The following is a 14,340-nucleotide window of genomic DNA, read 5'->3' on the forward strand; positions in this document are numbered from 1 at the left end:
GTTCTCAAACTAAGGGAAATACTTACTGCCGCTGTGCTACATCACCCTTTCTGCTTCGAGGGAACACCAACGCAAGGCTCCAAGGCCGCGGGGGGATCCTTTGCATACTTGCCAAGGAAGTCCCTATAGGCGTAGCCCGTAGCAGAAGGATTCCTGGCGCCGTTGCCAGGGAAGGTCTTTTGTTATCGTAGCAGACAGCCCGACCAAACCTCAGTAAGGTGATCAACCGTAAGAGTGATAATAATGATGGAAGAACCCGTCTGGTGTAGACATCGGAAGATGTCCGGTATATGAAATGTTAGCCATGGGATGGCTATTAGATGAGTGGTCAGATGACCACATGAGTTGGATTGGATTTGGATCAGATTCAGACTCGATCATGAGAATAGTCGGAGTATAAATCATTTATCTAATATGCTTGACTTCATCGCATTAACTTTAGAAGTTAGCTTGCTAGATAACTCTGTTATACCTTGATAACTGATATTGCTAGATAAGTATGCTATGTCATGATGATTAATATTGTTCTAGTAACCATTACATGCTTGAATACCATGGATTGCTTTGCTTAGTGTATATGTTAGTTGGGTTTGCTTGCGAGTACATTCAAAAGTACTCATCAGCTTTTAACGTGGCCAGGTTCACATAAGGATCCATCGTTCGTCGCCAAGGAGACAGAGCGTTTGCGGGCTAGGAGCGTAACCGAGTCAGATCCCTCTGTATTAGAGCCGCACCAGGACCGTGATGCCTTAGATAGAGCTTTCCCCACTGCCATCACCGTTGTAGTTCATCATGTAAAACTCCCATATTCGTTAATAGAAATGCCTATGTTCATGATACCTATTGTAAACGTGCGTGCGCGAGTGATTTCCTGGGCTGGTATGTGCGGCGACCGTCTGGCTATAGTGGTAATAAGGCGGAGCGCCACAACGAATGGTATCAGAGCATCCAGGCTGACTATAGGTTACCCTAGCCAGACCTCACTGTCTTATGTTCAGTAGAAAGCCCAGATGGATTTCAACCATCTTTGCCACTTGGCATGGCTACTATTGATCATAAGGCAGCCCCATAGGTTTTCGGCTCCATCAGACCCCAACTATCGTGGCCCTTGCCTCCGGTGTGAAATACTCGCACCCGGCAACGACCCATGAGCCCTGAGACCCTAGGTAAACCAGATATCCTTACCCCTGCTTGCTAGTCATGACATTTCTCTCCTTACTCTAGTTTCCTTTGGGAAACGCTTATAAATTCTATCTCTCCTCAACAACCTTAGGAACGTTGACTAAGCCACTTTGGCTATGGTCCTGCGTTCAGTGTGATGCTCTCTAGGGAAGCAGTAGGATCTTGACACGAGTGCTACCAGGAGCATTGTGTGGTTTCACTTCTAAATCCTTAGAGATGCCTCAAGTGCGTTGTATTAGTTATACTAGTGAATCATTGGCCATGTTTAAGGACCACAACACTTGAGCTTTATTTAGTTTTTGGTTTTTCGCGATTCCCGTTTCTTTCGTCGGTTTAGTTTTTCTGCTCCGACTGGATCCATATGCAAGAGTTGTCTAAGAAGATGAGCATGCAACCGGGATAATACCCAATAATCCCCATTTCAACCAAAGTCAAGACATGCCAACTTCATGATATTCAAAACATTGCCACCGGATCTGTCAAGAATGAAGAATGGGACAGAAGCAGAATCGTGTGCAACAGACAAGGCCAAAATATACCCAAGCGGGTTGGCCTCAGAACCGATCATACCCGAGGAAGCATTCAGGAAAGCTACCAAGAATGAACCTCAGTAAGGACAAATTATTGAGTCCGCGATAGAAAGACTATTCCAGTGAGTAGGGTAAACCCTGAGTCTTTTCCCCATGGACCGAAGAATCATTTATCACCCACCAAGGACATATTTCAAGCATGCGAATGAGCCAAGAGTAGCAACAAAACTCCGGTACGTTGGTACAAATTTCAAGGAAAATCTTGAAGCTCATCGGTGCAAATATAAAAGTTTCTCGACAATGTGAACAAGGTTTGCAAGGAATATGGATAAGTTCACGGTTGTCCGAATCAAGAAGCACCCAACATGCTTGGAAGCTCAGCTGAACCAGATGGAATTATCCATCAATTGCTTGTTATCGGCAACACCTGGTTTGAACATATGGCCTTCCGAATCAATTGCCACATGAGGTATGCACCAGTCATGCAACCTTTACAACAACAATAACCAGACCAGCAGAAGGACAAGCGATGTGCATGACCAATGGAATATCCTCAGTCATGGTATGGCATATATCAAGTTGTGGCTCTGTTATGGGTAAAATTCCGGATAATTCAAAAGGAAGCCAGAACCAGCCCTAGATCTAACGACACGTCTTAACAAAAGGCTTCTGGAATAAGTAACCTAGCCTTCCCCCACAAGCTACCAAAAAGAGCTTATGGTACCATACCGTCTCGATACGCCACTCGGTTAAAGATTCTTATGGGATACGACACTCCCATCTTCCATAACATGCTACCCCGAAAAGCTTCTGGCATAAGGAACCCGACCTTCCACAGCAAGCCACATGAAGGAAAGATTTGAGGTATGATAACCGGCCTTGTTCAACATGCTACTCTAGCAAAAGTTTCGAGTATAAAGAATTGAGTCTTCTCCAACACGGCATTGTGCCGACAACAAGCTTGTCAAAAGCAAGAACTAGCCGGTACGCATATTCGCCTCAGAACCCAATCATGATGGAAGGATCTATCCTACACTTGCATATGCTGTGAACATCCAGTCTAGTGAATCAGTTCATGAGAGCCACTCATGCACGGGAATAACTATGTCAGAGAAACAACAACCCAATGTTGAAAACAAGAATATGAGCACCGCAACCCCTACGAGATACACAAGAGTAAGTTGTGAGAACAAGCCAGCGCTCAGGGAAAACAATCAAGGAATGGTGTTGACGTAACAAGAAAAGTACGTCGAAGGAGTCCTCAAGACCAAAGAAGTTGTGAGCATACAACCTCCGAGGCGGTCAACACGATACAACTTCATAGACAGAGGAGTATTACTAGTGTTTGTCAGGCTCTTGCATATGCGGCCACATCAATGTTCTACTTACGGTCGCAAGTGAGTTTGCCGCACCCGTCATGAATATGGGCCATCAACCCAGACAAGAAGCTATGCCCTAAAAAGATACACCAAGTGATAGGCATACTATGCCCATCCCCGTGATCACAACAAGGACTGCAGAGACCATATATGACAGAGCCATCCTCACGAGCAATAGAGTTTGAACGAGACATTAAGATCAAATGGTTCAAAGCGCATCGACAACAATAGCTCGTAGACAGCATGACAGGGATTACTGTCTACGATTATTTTGTGATCTTGCGTGACGTTTCAGTCAAGGATATAGCAGCAATAGCTTAGTCATGTTGATTCCTGGAGTCATGGATCACCTAAGGACAATGTCAAAATGCTTGAGGCAGCAAGAAACACCAATACGAAACACACACCCAGACTGAACATTCTGACATGGCAAAAAGCCACTCCCATTCACTCGAGGACATGCGTGTACATGAGCCTGGTACCAGGAAAGGATGAATTACCCATGACATCTAGGATCTGAAGCCTTACAATAAAGCCCGAAGCAAATACTTCCAGTCCGTGGAACTACGATGTTTGTTGATACGACACGTGGTCCCTTTGAAGAGACAGCTATAAAGTCAGAGAATCCATGAAGGCAGGACAACTGATGGATCCATGTCGCACTCAGGTAAGCCCCCCTTCCCCGGGAGGTAAGCCTGGAAATCCCAAGGACGAGATTTTCTTAAGGGGGTAGGTTTCTAACACCGTGGTTTTCGCTCCCTGATTTTTTTCATTTGCGGGATTTGACACCCGTCTTTTTCTCGATGTTATAGGATTTCTTTCACCCTGGGTATGTGAAGATGGTCATCTAGCCGCGCCTTCCCAAAAATTCGCCCCAGTCTAGCCTTTCCATCCAAGATATCTTCTCGGGGTTTTGCCGTCAAAGCCCTACCTTCTGAATTGCCGGAACGGAAACCCTGATCTCTCCTGTTTCAAAAGAACCCCAATTTCTTTTGCCCTGTTGCCTCCCAGACCTTTTCCTAATGATCATCCCCTATCTTTAAACCCTGGATATGCAAAAATATTGATAAGTCATTTGCAATATTTTTGATTTATAATTAATTCCTTTTTCTCCCAGTTGAAGGAATTAAATCCAGGAAAATAGCTATCCATCTCCAATGCTCATGAAAACTTATAGAGATATTATTTCTCATCATATCGAGCTCCCATAAAATATTGGCCATCATAGAATAAAGAAAAATTGCATTTTCCTATTTAAAGCCAATATTGCATTTTGGGCACTTTCTAAAGGAACTACCATTTTGGTAGCTAGGAAAAATCCCAAATAAATTGTGGAGATTCTCCTATCTATATCTTCCCCATTTCCATCAAAATCCCAAGCCCATATTTCAAATTGTGAGCACCACATCAAATTGCAAATTCTGTCCAGTTGGGAAATTTGCAAAGGAAGTGCTCTATTCCTTGATCTCCTTGAGATGAAACTTTTCATGGTGGTTTATATTTTTAAATCATCAATGAATACCAAAAATCAGCTCCATCCCTTTCTTCAATGTTGTCCAAGAAATTCTCCTAAGTTTCTGCCTATTTGGAAGCTTTGTGAAGGAAGTACCATGTAGCCATTCCCAAATGAGCTGAATGTTTTATAGCATCTTCAGATATTCAAATCATCATCTTCCCCCAAGTTTGAGCTAAATCCATTTAGCCATTTGAGCCCAGCTTCAAATTCTAGTTTCTGGACCAACTGTTGGTTTGTGAAGGAAGTGCTAGCTAGGATGGGTTGTTTGTCCTGGAAATTTTCCAAGGCACTCATCTTAGTTTATCATTTCGACACACCAAAAATCAGCATGTTCTATTTAGCCAATATACCAAAATAGATCACAAACAGGTTGCTGTCAGATCATGTTTGTGCAAGTCTCTCTTACCCTAGAGCCTCCCAGCTCATTCCAGAACTTGATCTCATCCTTTTGAGAAGTGAGGAAGTTGTTGGACATGATTGGTCACGAAGGAAAGTGATAGAGGGGGTGGTGCATGTGGTGACCACCGGTAGAGCACGTGAAATGCAAGCTCTGTGCATTTGGGCCCTCGGCCTCATCCGTTTCCTCCTCCTCTCGCGTCACATCCATGTCTATTAACTAGACCGTGCTCGTGCGGTCATTTCCTCTCCTCTCTTCCTTGCCATGGACGTGTCTGTCGACCACTGGAGCAATGCCCATCTTCCTGGAGCTTCGGTTGCCGGCGAGAGATGTCTAGGGCCTTCCCCCGAGCCTATTTAAGTTGCCTCCGAGCTTGCCCTCCTCGCCAGCATCCTCCCAAGCCCTTCCTAAGCGCCCTAGAGTCCCCTGTTACTCCCTGGCCGAAGGCCGCCGTCGTTCCCCTCGGCCTCCGCGCCGCGACCCTCTCTCCGGCCGTCCCCGGCTCTGTTCGAGCCCACCATCGAGTGCGCCGTGACCCAAGGAGCCTGTTCCCCACCTTCGCTTGCTCCGGGAACCCTCCGGTCGCCGGAATCTCGTCGGAGCCGAGCCGTGGCCGCCGCGCCACCAGGCCCTCCCCACGGGCTGCGAACGCCATGAATGGAAGAGTCGCTCACCGGCGGGCCCTTTGGTGGCCTCCGCTTGGTCGGGGGTGGCCGGAGCCACCCTGGTGAGCGCCGGCGCCAGCGCCCTCTCCCTGCCTCGCAGGCACGAGCGGAAGGTTGAAGAAGATAGAAGGAGAGAGAGGAGAGAGAAGAAGGGGACCTGACAGGTGGGCCCCGGCCCCACCTGTCGGTGAGAGAGCAACCGCCAGCTGGAGTAAGTGGAAGCGGCCCGGCAAGGGTTACGCTTTCCCTAAGGGAAAGCATACTCTTCCAAAGTGCGCGACTCGCTAAGCTGCCAGGGACCCTTGTGGAAATATTATTTTTGCAGATAGGTCCCTGACAGAAAAGGGCTTGTATCTTTATGCTCGAGACTCCGATTGGGTTGATTCCAAAGCCCACGTCTTCGTCTCGTCGAGTCCGTCATGTTGGTATTATTTTCAGAAGGTGGTGACACTGTGAAAATGACCATTTTGCCCTTGTTTCCAATCAGCCCCCCTCAAGAGAGAGGGGTATCCGGCGATCCTTTCTGTGGGCTCTCGACACCTTTTCCAGGAGTATTCTTCAACACTAGGCAAGCCGACCATCTAATATATGCCCTCAAGCTTTGCTCTATGATGTTATTGCATATTTATTTCAATATGCTTATGTCCAAGTGTATAGTAATGCGTTGTATGAGATGATGACGAACCCTTGCTCGCATTTTCTTCGATGACGGCACCACGCCTGAGTTTGAGCTGCTTTCGGCCGTCCGGGGTTGATGCCAATTTTATATTTCTTTTGTCAGCAGCTGTCCCGTGTTCTGCGCAGCTTTTCGGCCGTCACGGACAACTGTTGCATTTCTCTTCGTGGCGGTGACCCTATGCTCTGAGCTGTGCTTCGGCCGTCTTTGGGAACTGCTACATTCTTCTTATCAACACCGCCTCATGCTGTGTGCTACTTTCCAGCCGTTTTGAGCCAGGGTTGAGTTATTCCGGTAATGCCCCAGATATGTGTGTAACAACCATTCTGGTGACTACCGATTTATTTGCCGAGTTTATGCGAGGGTTCCGAGGATCTCAGTTATAGATAAAACCTGTGAAGTAATAATTTCCTATTCACATCATGTGGTATTAATGGTTCATGATATAGAAATAGTATGTAGTATTCCTATCATTGCTATTGCATTCATCACTATTATCATGATGGGTTATTGTTGCTAAGTAGCCAAGCTTGATAAACAGATTGATAAATTTAAACCTAATGAGTTGATCTCGAGTCACCTGTCTGGGCTTATCCGCTCAACCACATTTGCCGATATGGGACGGCCGTTACTTGAGTTGTTCGCGTGATCTCTCTCATCGGTACCTCCAAATAGGGAAGGTTATGCACGCGTGCTACCCTGATCAGGTAGGCGATGATAACCCTGTGAGCCCAGTTAAGTTGAGTTGGTCCTGTCTCCGGTTGGGACAATTTTGTTTGGCCACGACGGTGGTAGGCGTCATCAGGACACAGGGCCACCCAGGGCAAGACTCCAGAGGAGAGTGGTTGCAGTGGTACGATGCGAGGGTCACGGTTCAGGCAAGTTTCGTTGGAGTAATGTTGGTCCACCCGAATGGGATCACGAGGTCAGTGCTCCATAGTGTTGGTAAAGTGCGCAACCTCTGCAGAGTGTCAAATCTATTCGAATAGCCGAGTCCACGGTATTGGACAGCCCGACCAAACCTCAGTAAGGTGATCAACCGTAAGAGTGATGATAATGATGGAAGAACCCGTCTAGTGTAGACATCGGAAGATGTCCGGTATAGGACATGTTAGCCATGGGATGGCTATGAGATGAGTGGTCGGATGACCACATGAGTTGGATTGGATTTGGATCAGATTCAGACTGGATCCTGAGAATAGTCGGAGTATAAATCATTTATATAATATGCTTTACTTCATCGCATTAACTTTAGAAGTTAGCTTGCTAGATAACTCTGTTATACCTTGATAACTGATATTGCTAGATAAGTCTGCTATGTCATGATGTTTAATATTGTTCTACTAACCATTACATGCTTGAATACCAATGGATTGCTTTGCTTAGTGTATTTGTTAGTTTGGTTTGCTTGCAAGTACATTCAAAAGTACTCAGCGGCTTTTAACGTGGCCAGGTTCACATAAGGATCCGTCGTTTGTCGCCAAGGAGACAGAGCGTTTGCGGGCTAGGAGCGTAACTGAGGCAGATCCCTGTGGATTGGAGCCGCACCAGGACCGTGCTGCCTTAGATAGAGCTTTTCCCCACCGCCATCACCCTAGTAGTTCATCATGTAAAACTATCATATTCGTTAATAGAAATGCCTATGTTCATGATACGTGTTGTAAATGTGCATGCCAGAGTGATTTCCTGGGCTGGTATGTGCGGCGACCGTCTGGCTATAGTGGTAATCAGGCGGAGCGCCACAACTACGGAATAAACGAAGGCTGGCGAAGGATGAAGTGACGATGCGCGTGGGAAATGGTTCCAAGGTTGATGCGATCACCATCGGCACAATCTCACTTCAGTTACTATCGGGATTAGTGACGAACTTAAATAATTGTTATTTAGTACCCGCATTGAGCATGAACATTATATCTGGATCTTCTTTATTGCGAGACGGTTACTCATTTAAGTCAGAGAATAATGGTTGTTCTATTTATATGAGTAATACCTTTTATGGTCATGCACCCAATGTGAGGGGTTTGTTCATATTGAATCTCGATAGTGATGACACTCATCTCCATAACATTGAGACCAAAAGATCTAGAGTTAATAATGATAGCACCACTTTCTTGTGGCACTATCGCTTAGGTCATATTGGTGTAAAATGCATGAAGAAACTCCATGCTGGTGGACTTTTGGAGTCACTTGATTTTGAATCACTTGACACACGCGAACCATGTCTCATGGGCAAGATGACTAAGACTTCGTTCTTCGGAACAATGGAGCATGCAAGTGACTTGTTGGAGATCATACATACTAACGTGTGCGGACCGATGAGCATAGATGCGCACAGTGGATAACGTTATTTTCTCACCTTCACTGATGATTTGAGTAGGTATGGTTATATTTACTTGACGAAGCAGAAGTCTGAAATGTTTGAAAAGTTCAAGCAACTTTGGAGCGAAGTTGAAAATCATCGTAACAAGAAGATCAGATTCCTATGATCTGATCAAGGAGGTGAGTATCTGAGTTACAAGTTTGGTGCTCACTTAAGACAATGTGGAATTATTTCACAATTGACACCGCGTAGCACACCACATCGCAATGGTGTGTCCGACCGTCGTAATCGTAGTTTATTTGATATGGTGCGTTCTATGATGTCTCTTACCGATTTGTCGTTATTATTTTGGGGCTATACATTGGAGACAGCTGCATTCACTTTAAATAGGTCACCATCAAAATCCGTTGAGATGACACCATATGAGCTATGGTATGGCAAGAAGGCAAAGTTGTCGTTTCTTAAAGTTTGGGGATGTGATGCTTATGTCAAAGAAGTTTCAGCCTGAAAAGATGGAACCCAAATCGGAAAAGTGTGTCTGCATAGGTTACCCAAAAGAGACAATTGGGTATACCTTGTATCTCAGATCCGACGACAAAGTGTTTGTCACCAAGAATGGAGCTTTTCTTGAGAAAGAGTTTCTCTCGAAAGAATTGAGTGGGAGGAAGATAGAACTTGATGAGGTTGTAGAACCTCTACTTCAACAAGATGGTGGCACAGGGCAGATAGAAATTCCTGTCGAAGCAACACCAGTTGAAGAGGAAGCTAATGATGGGGATCATGAAGCTTCAGATCAAGTTTCTATCGAACCACGTAGGTCGACAAGGGCACGTTATGCTCCTGAGTGGTACGGGAATCCTGTCTTGTGAATCATGTTGTTGGACAACAATGAGCCTGGGAATTATGGAGAAGCAATGGTGGACCCGGATTCCAACAGATGGTTAGAAGCCATGAAATCCAAGATAGGATCTATGTATGAACACAAAGTATGGACTTTGGAAGTATTACCTGAAGGCCGAAAGGCTATTCAGAACAAATGGATCTTTAAGAAGAATACATACGCGGATAGTAATGTGGCCGTTTATAAAGCTCGACTTGTGGCAAAGGGTTTTTCACAAGTTCAAGGAGTTGACTACGATGAGACATTCCCACCGGTAGCGATGCTTAAGTTCGTCCGAATCATGTTAGCAATAGCTTCATTTTTCGATTATGAAATCTGGCAGATGGATGTCAAAACGGCGTTCCTTAAAGGGTTTCTTAAGGAAGAGTTGTATATGATTCAACCCGAAGGTTTTGTCGATCCAGAGAATGCTAACAAAGTATGCAAGCTCCAACAATCCATTTACGGACTGGTGCAAGCATCTCGAAGTTCGAATCAGCGTTTTGATAAGGTGATCAAAGCGTTCGGGTTTATACAAGTTTTTGGAGAAGCTTGTATTTACAATAAAGTGAGTGGGAGATCTATAGCGTTTCTAATATTATATGTGTATGACATATTGCTGATTGGAAACAATATAGAATTTTTGGGAAGCACGAAGGATTACTTGAATAAGAGTTTTTCGATGAAGGAGCTGGGAGAAGCTACTTACATATTAGGCATCAAGATCTATAGAGATAGATCAAAGCACTTAATAGGACTTTCACAAAGCACATACCTTGATAAGGTTTTGAAGAAGTTCAAAATGGAACAATCCAAGAAGGGGTTCTTGCCTGTGTTACAAGGTATAAAGTTGAGTAAGACTCAATGCCCAGTAAGTGCAGAAGATATAGAAATAATGAGTGTCGTCCCCTATGCTTCAGCCATAGGGTCTATCATGTATGCAATTGTGTGCACAAGACCGGATGTCAACCTATCCATAAGTATGGCAGGCAGGTTTCAATGTGATCCAAGAGTGGAGCACTAGACAACGGTCAATAATATTCTGAAGTACCTGCAAAGGACTAAGAAAATGTTGGAAATATGCCCTAGAGGCAATAATAAAGTGGTTATTATTATATTTCCTACTTCATGATAATTGTCTATCATTCATGCTATAATTATAGTAATCGGAAACATTAATATATGTGTGAATACATAGACAATTGTTGGTCATTGATTCGTCATTGTTGTCCCTATATTGGTCATTGATTCATCATTGTTGTCGTTTATTGACCTTTTTTGACCATTGATTCGTCATTGTTGTCGTTTATTGACCTTTTTTTGACCAAATTTACAACGTCAACAGTTGGCCGTCAAGAATGAACAAACATGACCTTTCTAATATTTGGTCGCAGGTCTCTATCGACCAAAATTTTGGTTTGGTCATTACCCATTTGTGTGAGCCACGTAGGATCTGACGTGGCATTGCTAGTGACCAAATGGAATCATCATAAGTTTCAGATCCCTGTTCACCAATCTAGCTACATGGGCCTGGCCCAATACCTATTTTACTATTGAAAATGTCTGATTTGTTTTGGTTGAAGCATTTTTTTTGCTAGAAGCACGCATATCTCAGATAGGCCCATAAAAAATAAGTACTATAAAATAAAAGATTGCAAGTAAAATGTATATTTCATTTCAGTAGCATATCACATCAAATACAATACATCATCCATCGACTCCACGCATTAAGGTTCAACGCCTAACAAGGGCACATCAAAATAATTTTACATGTACACAACATGATACTTCTGCAAGTGCAAGTGCACAGAAAAAAGACCCAACAAATGCACAATCGCACATAAAGAGAGTTCCACAAAGATTGGATGAGAACCACATGTTTCTTCTCATCCTCTTCCTCTTCACAATATGCTCTTGTCATTGCCACCTGCAAGAAGAAAATGATGGTAAGGCTTTCAGAACAAGGAAACTATTCGTCACAGAGGGTGAAGACTTGTTAACATAAGTATTCTTGCTGCCATCAATACATAAGAATTACGCCACTAGTAAACTAGTACCCAACATTAATCGTGGCCTCATGTACCCATAAAATAAAATAAGTACTATAATTAATATGTGTAACAAATTATACAAGGTAGTCTGTTAACACATTTGGTCTTTGTCCAAGGAATTCAGTACAGGTTACAACCATCATCATATTATTCGAATAAAAAAACACATGAGGTAAAAATGTGGTCTGCAGAATAATCACATAATGTTATTCATGCAGTCAACAGAGGAGAGAAATAAACTAGGACCGATACACATCTCCATTCCTATTCTGCAAGATAACTGTACTAGTTTCTAAAGAAAAAAAAGATTACTATGGGTCAGGCTCATATCTTGTCATGTGGGGCAAACAGTACCGTCGCAACTTGCATGGGACATTCACATTGATGTCAACAAGGAGATGATTACTACTGAATGCATGGTCAAAGGGACAATACAAACACATGGAGGGCATTTCACTTTTCTACAACATCCATTTACTTCCAGTGTCTTAAATTTCAGATAGCATTTGTTAACTGAGATTTTATATCTATGTGTGGCTCAAAGTAACTAGCACAGCATATATTTCAATGTTTAGCTCTCCTTCCAAATGTTTGGTAGTACTGTACTAAGTAAGTGCAGAATTAGAAAATATATGACATAATGAGTTTCAAAATGATACGCAGATCATCTCCATAACATGCAGAGCAACTATTTCAGAAATTTTAAACGGTTTTTCAATATATACTTATCATCTTGAAATGGTACTAAACTAACAAGGATAGTAAACAGAAAAAACAGGAGGAGACATTCCATGCTGATACATTAGAGAAATTACTGGTGGTCAGTTAGGATAATATCTGTCGAATTGAACTTCGACTCAGTTGTCCAGTATATGCAGTCATTTCTGAAAAGAGATATTACACGTAAAGCTCTTTGCATATGATAAAGGTAAGGAGGGGGAGTGATACTGCTGGTAAGGTCCACTCAAATGTATAAATAATTTTTGGATTGTACGAAGGAAGGTAGAAATAGGATGCTTGCACAAATTATTATAACAAAATAAAACATTGTGCTGGTTCTCAAGGTGTTGTAGCAAACGTGCTGACAGGCAGCGGTTGTATTATTGCCTAAATAGAAAAGGAGAGGTTAAACTTGAATGGAAACTTATCAGTTGTGAGCTGAAGCGCCAAACAATGGAATCATGCAATCGCCAAACTGAATCATAATCACATTAAGTATGACTTGAACCACAACAATCAAGCATTCTAAAGTCCAAAGCAAACTTACTGAACTTGAGAAAAAGAAATGAGCGAACCATGGAACCAAACCAGAAACCCATGCCCATAGCCATCTCTTGTCTCTCTCTCACCTCTTTATCTCATATTCACATGCAGGATAAGTCTCAAGGCAGTCTAGATAACGCATCAAATTCCAGTCTCTCTTCCTTGACTCACCTCAGGTCAGGGGAAAATCAAATCTCTCCAAATTAAATAGCTGGAAACTAACTCTTGGATGCCTCTTATCCTTGGTCAATTCTCCTCCGACCCAATTTCCCAAGAAGAGAGATTCGATGCAATTTTATTTTTGGCTGGTTGTTATGTGTCAAGTTGTCTTTCACTGTATTGGCTACTATTTTACTTGATAATTATCATATATATGATGCCTTTTGGGTGTGTTTTCTCAGGAGAAAAAAAAGTACACACACTGACTTGGTTTAATTAGAAAAGAAAACACGGAGTCCATCAAGATGGCGATAAACTACAGGTTTGCTCGGCTGCAACATATAAATTGTGGGTTTTCCTACTGATTTTACATTCAATCCTCCCCTTAGAAAATCTGAACAATCAAAATCTTGCTTCGCTGTTTTCTCCATGGTCATGGAACAGAATGGGAGCACCAAGCATGGCCGCCTCATGGTCTGCATCAGCCAGTGTGACGAAGGTTGTTTCGTCTCTTCTCTGGCCCCTCTGTTCTTTAGTTTTTGTTAGCCAAAAAGGCTTGTTCTTTAGTTAATTGGTTGCTCTTGAATCTGTGCATCCTAATTTTCTAAGATGTCTTCCAGTTCTAGACATAGGAGATTTTCATTTAATCCTTTGAGAAATCTATACTGCTACTGAGAATGATTACTACTGAATACATGGTCAAAGTGACAATACAAACACATGGAGAGCATTTCACTTTTCTACAGCATCCATTTACTTCCGATGTCTTCAGTTTCAGATAGCACTTGTTAACCGAAATCAATCGAAAGATGGACACTAAGAAGGAAGAAGAGTCAGCAAAGGAGACCTGTTGTCGTGCCGTGAGCGGTTCTGCGCCCTCCTGGTCATGCCGTGGTGGAGGAAGAAGAGCCGGACGCCGCGGCGCTCCGCGGCCTTGCGGAGGGCGACGAGCGACGGCGGCAGCTTGGCGCCCGGGCGTCCCTCAAAGTTCCGGCCGAAGTTGCCGCCGAAGTCGCCGAGCAGCCTGTGGGCCGACTCCCTCACCAGGCTCGTCTCCTCCAGCAAGTTGTAATCTGCACGCACACGGAGAAAAAATAGGGGACGATGAGCATGGACGGAGCGGGGGACTGTACATGGGGTCGGGGATGAATCTGCTCACCGGAGAGGAGCTGGGTGTCGTCGAACTGGGCGAGCAGGACGGGGGCACAATTAAATGATTCATCAAAGAATTTACTCATATCCCTAACATCCATTTGCATGTCTACAGAAATCAAGAGACACTAGATTTCACTTCCCGAACAAAGAGGGAATTTAAAATATTC

General features: G+C 43.6%; 1 protein-coding gene across 1 annotated transcript; it reads right to left on the reverse strand.

The window, feature by feature from the left end:
• Positions 1–11,176: 11,176 nt before the first annotated feature.
• Positions 11,177–14,328, reverse strand: LOC123402643. The gene is made up of 3 exons (XM_045096574.1): positions 14,178–14,328; positions 13,866–14,091; positions 11,177–11,472 (listed from the first exon to the last, which is right to left on the reverse strand). The coding sequence occupies exons 1-3, from the start codon at positions 14,275–14,277 to the stop codon at positions 11,463–11,465; spliced, it is 336 nt and encodes a 111-aa protein (XP_044952509.1). The 5' UTR covers positions 14,278–14,328; the 3' UTR covers positions 11,177–11,462.
• Between the last annotated feature and the right edge of the window lie 12 nt (positions 14,329–14,340).

Source organism: Hordeum vulgare, chromosome 6H (assembly GCF_904849725.1).
Source record: "Hordeum vulgare subsp. vulgare chromosome 6H, MorexV3_pseudomolecules_assembly, whole genome shotgun sequence".
NCBI classification, from domain to species: domain Eukaryota; kingdom Viridiplantae; phylum Streptophyta; class Magnoliopsida; order Poales; family Poaceae; genus Hordeum; species Hordeum vulgare.

Bases quoted from the DNA above. Each gene is read 5' to 3' on its own strand.
- LOC123402643 (XM_045096574.1), bottom strand. From the start codon at position 14,277: ATGCAAATGGATGTTAGGGATATGAGTAAATTCTTTGATGAATCATTT. The intron at 14,092-14,177 runs GTGAGCAGATTC...GTGTGCGTGCAG, and splicing joins CGACACCCAGCTCCTCTCCG to ATTACAACTTGCTGGAGGAG.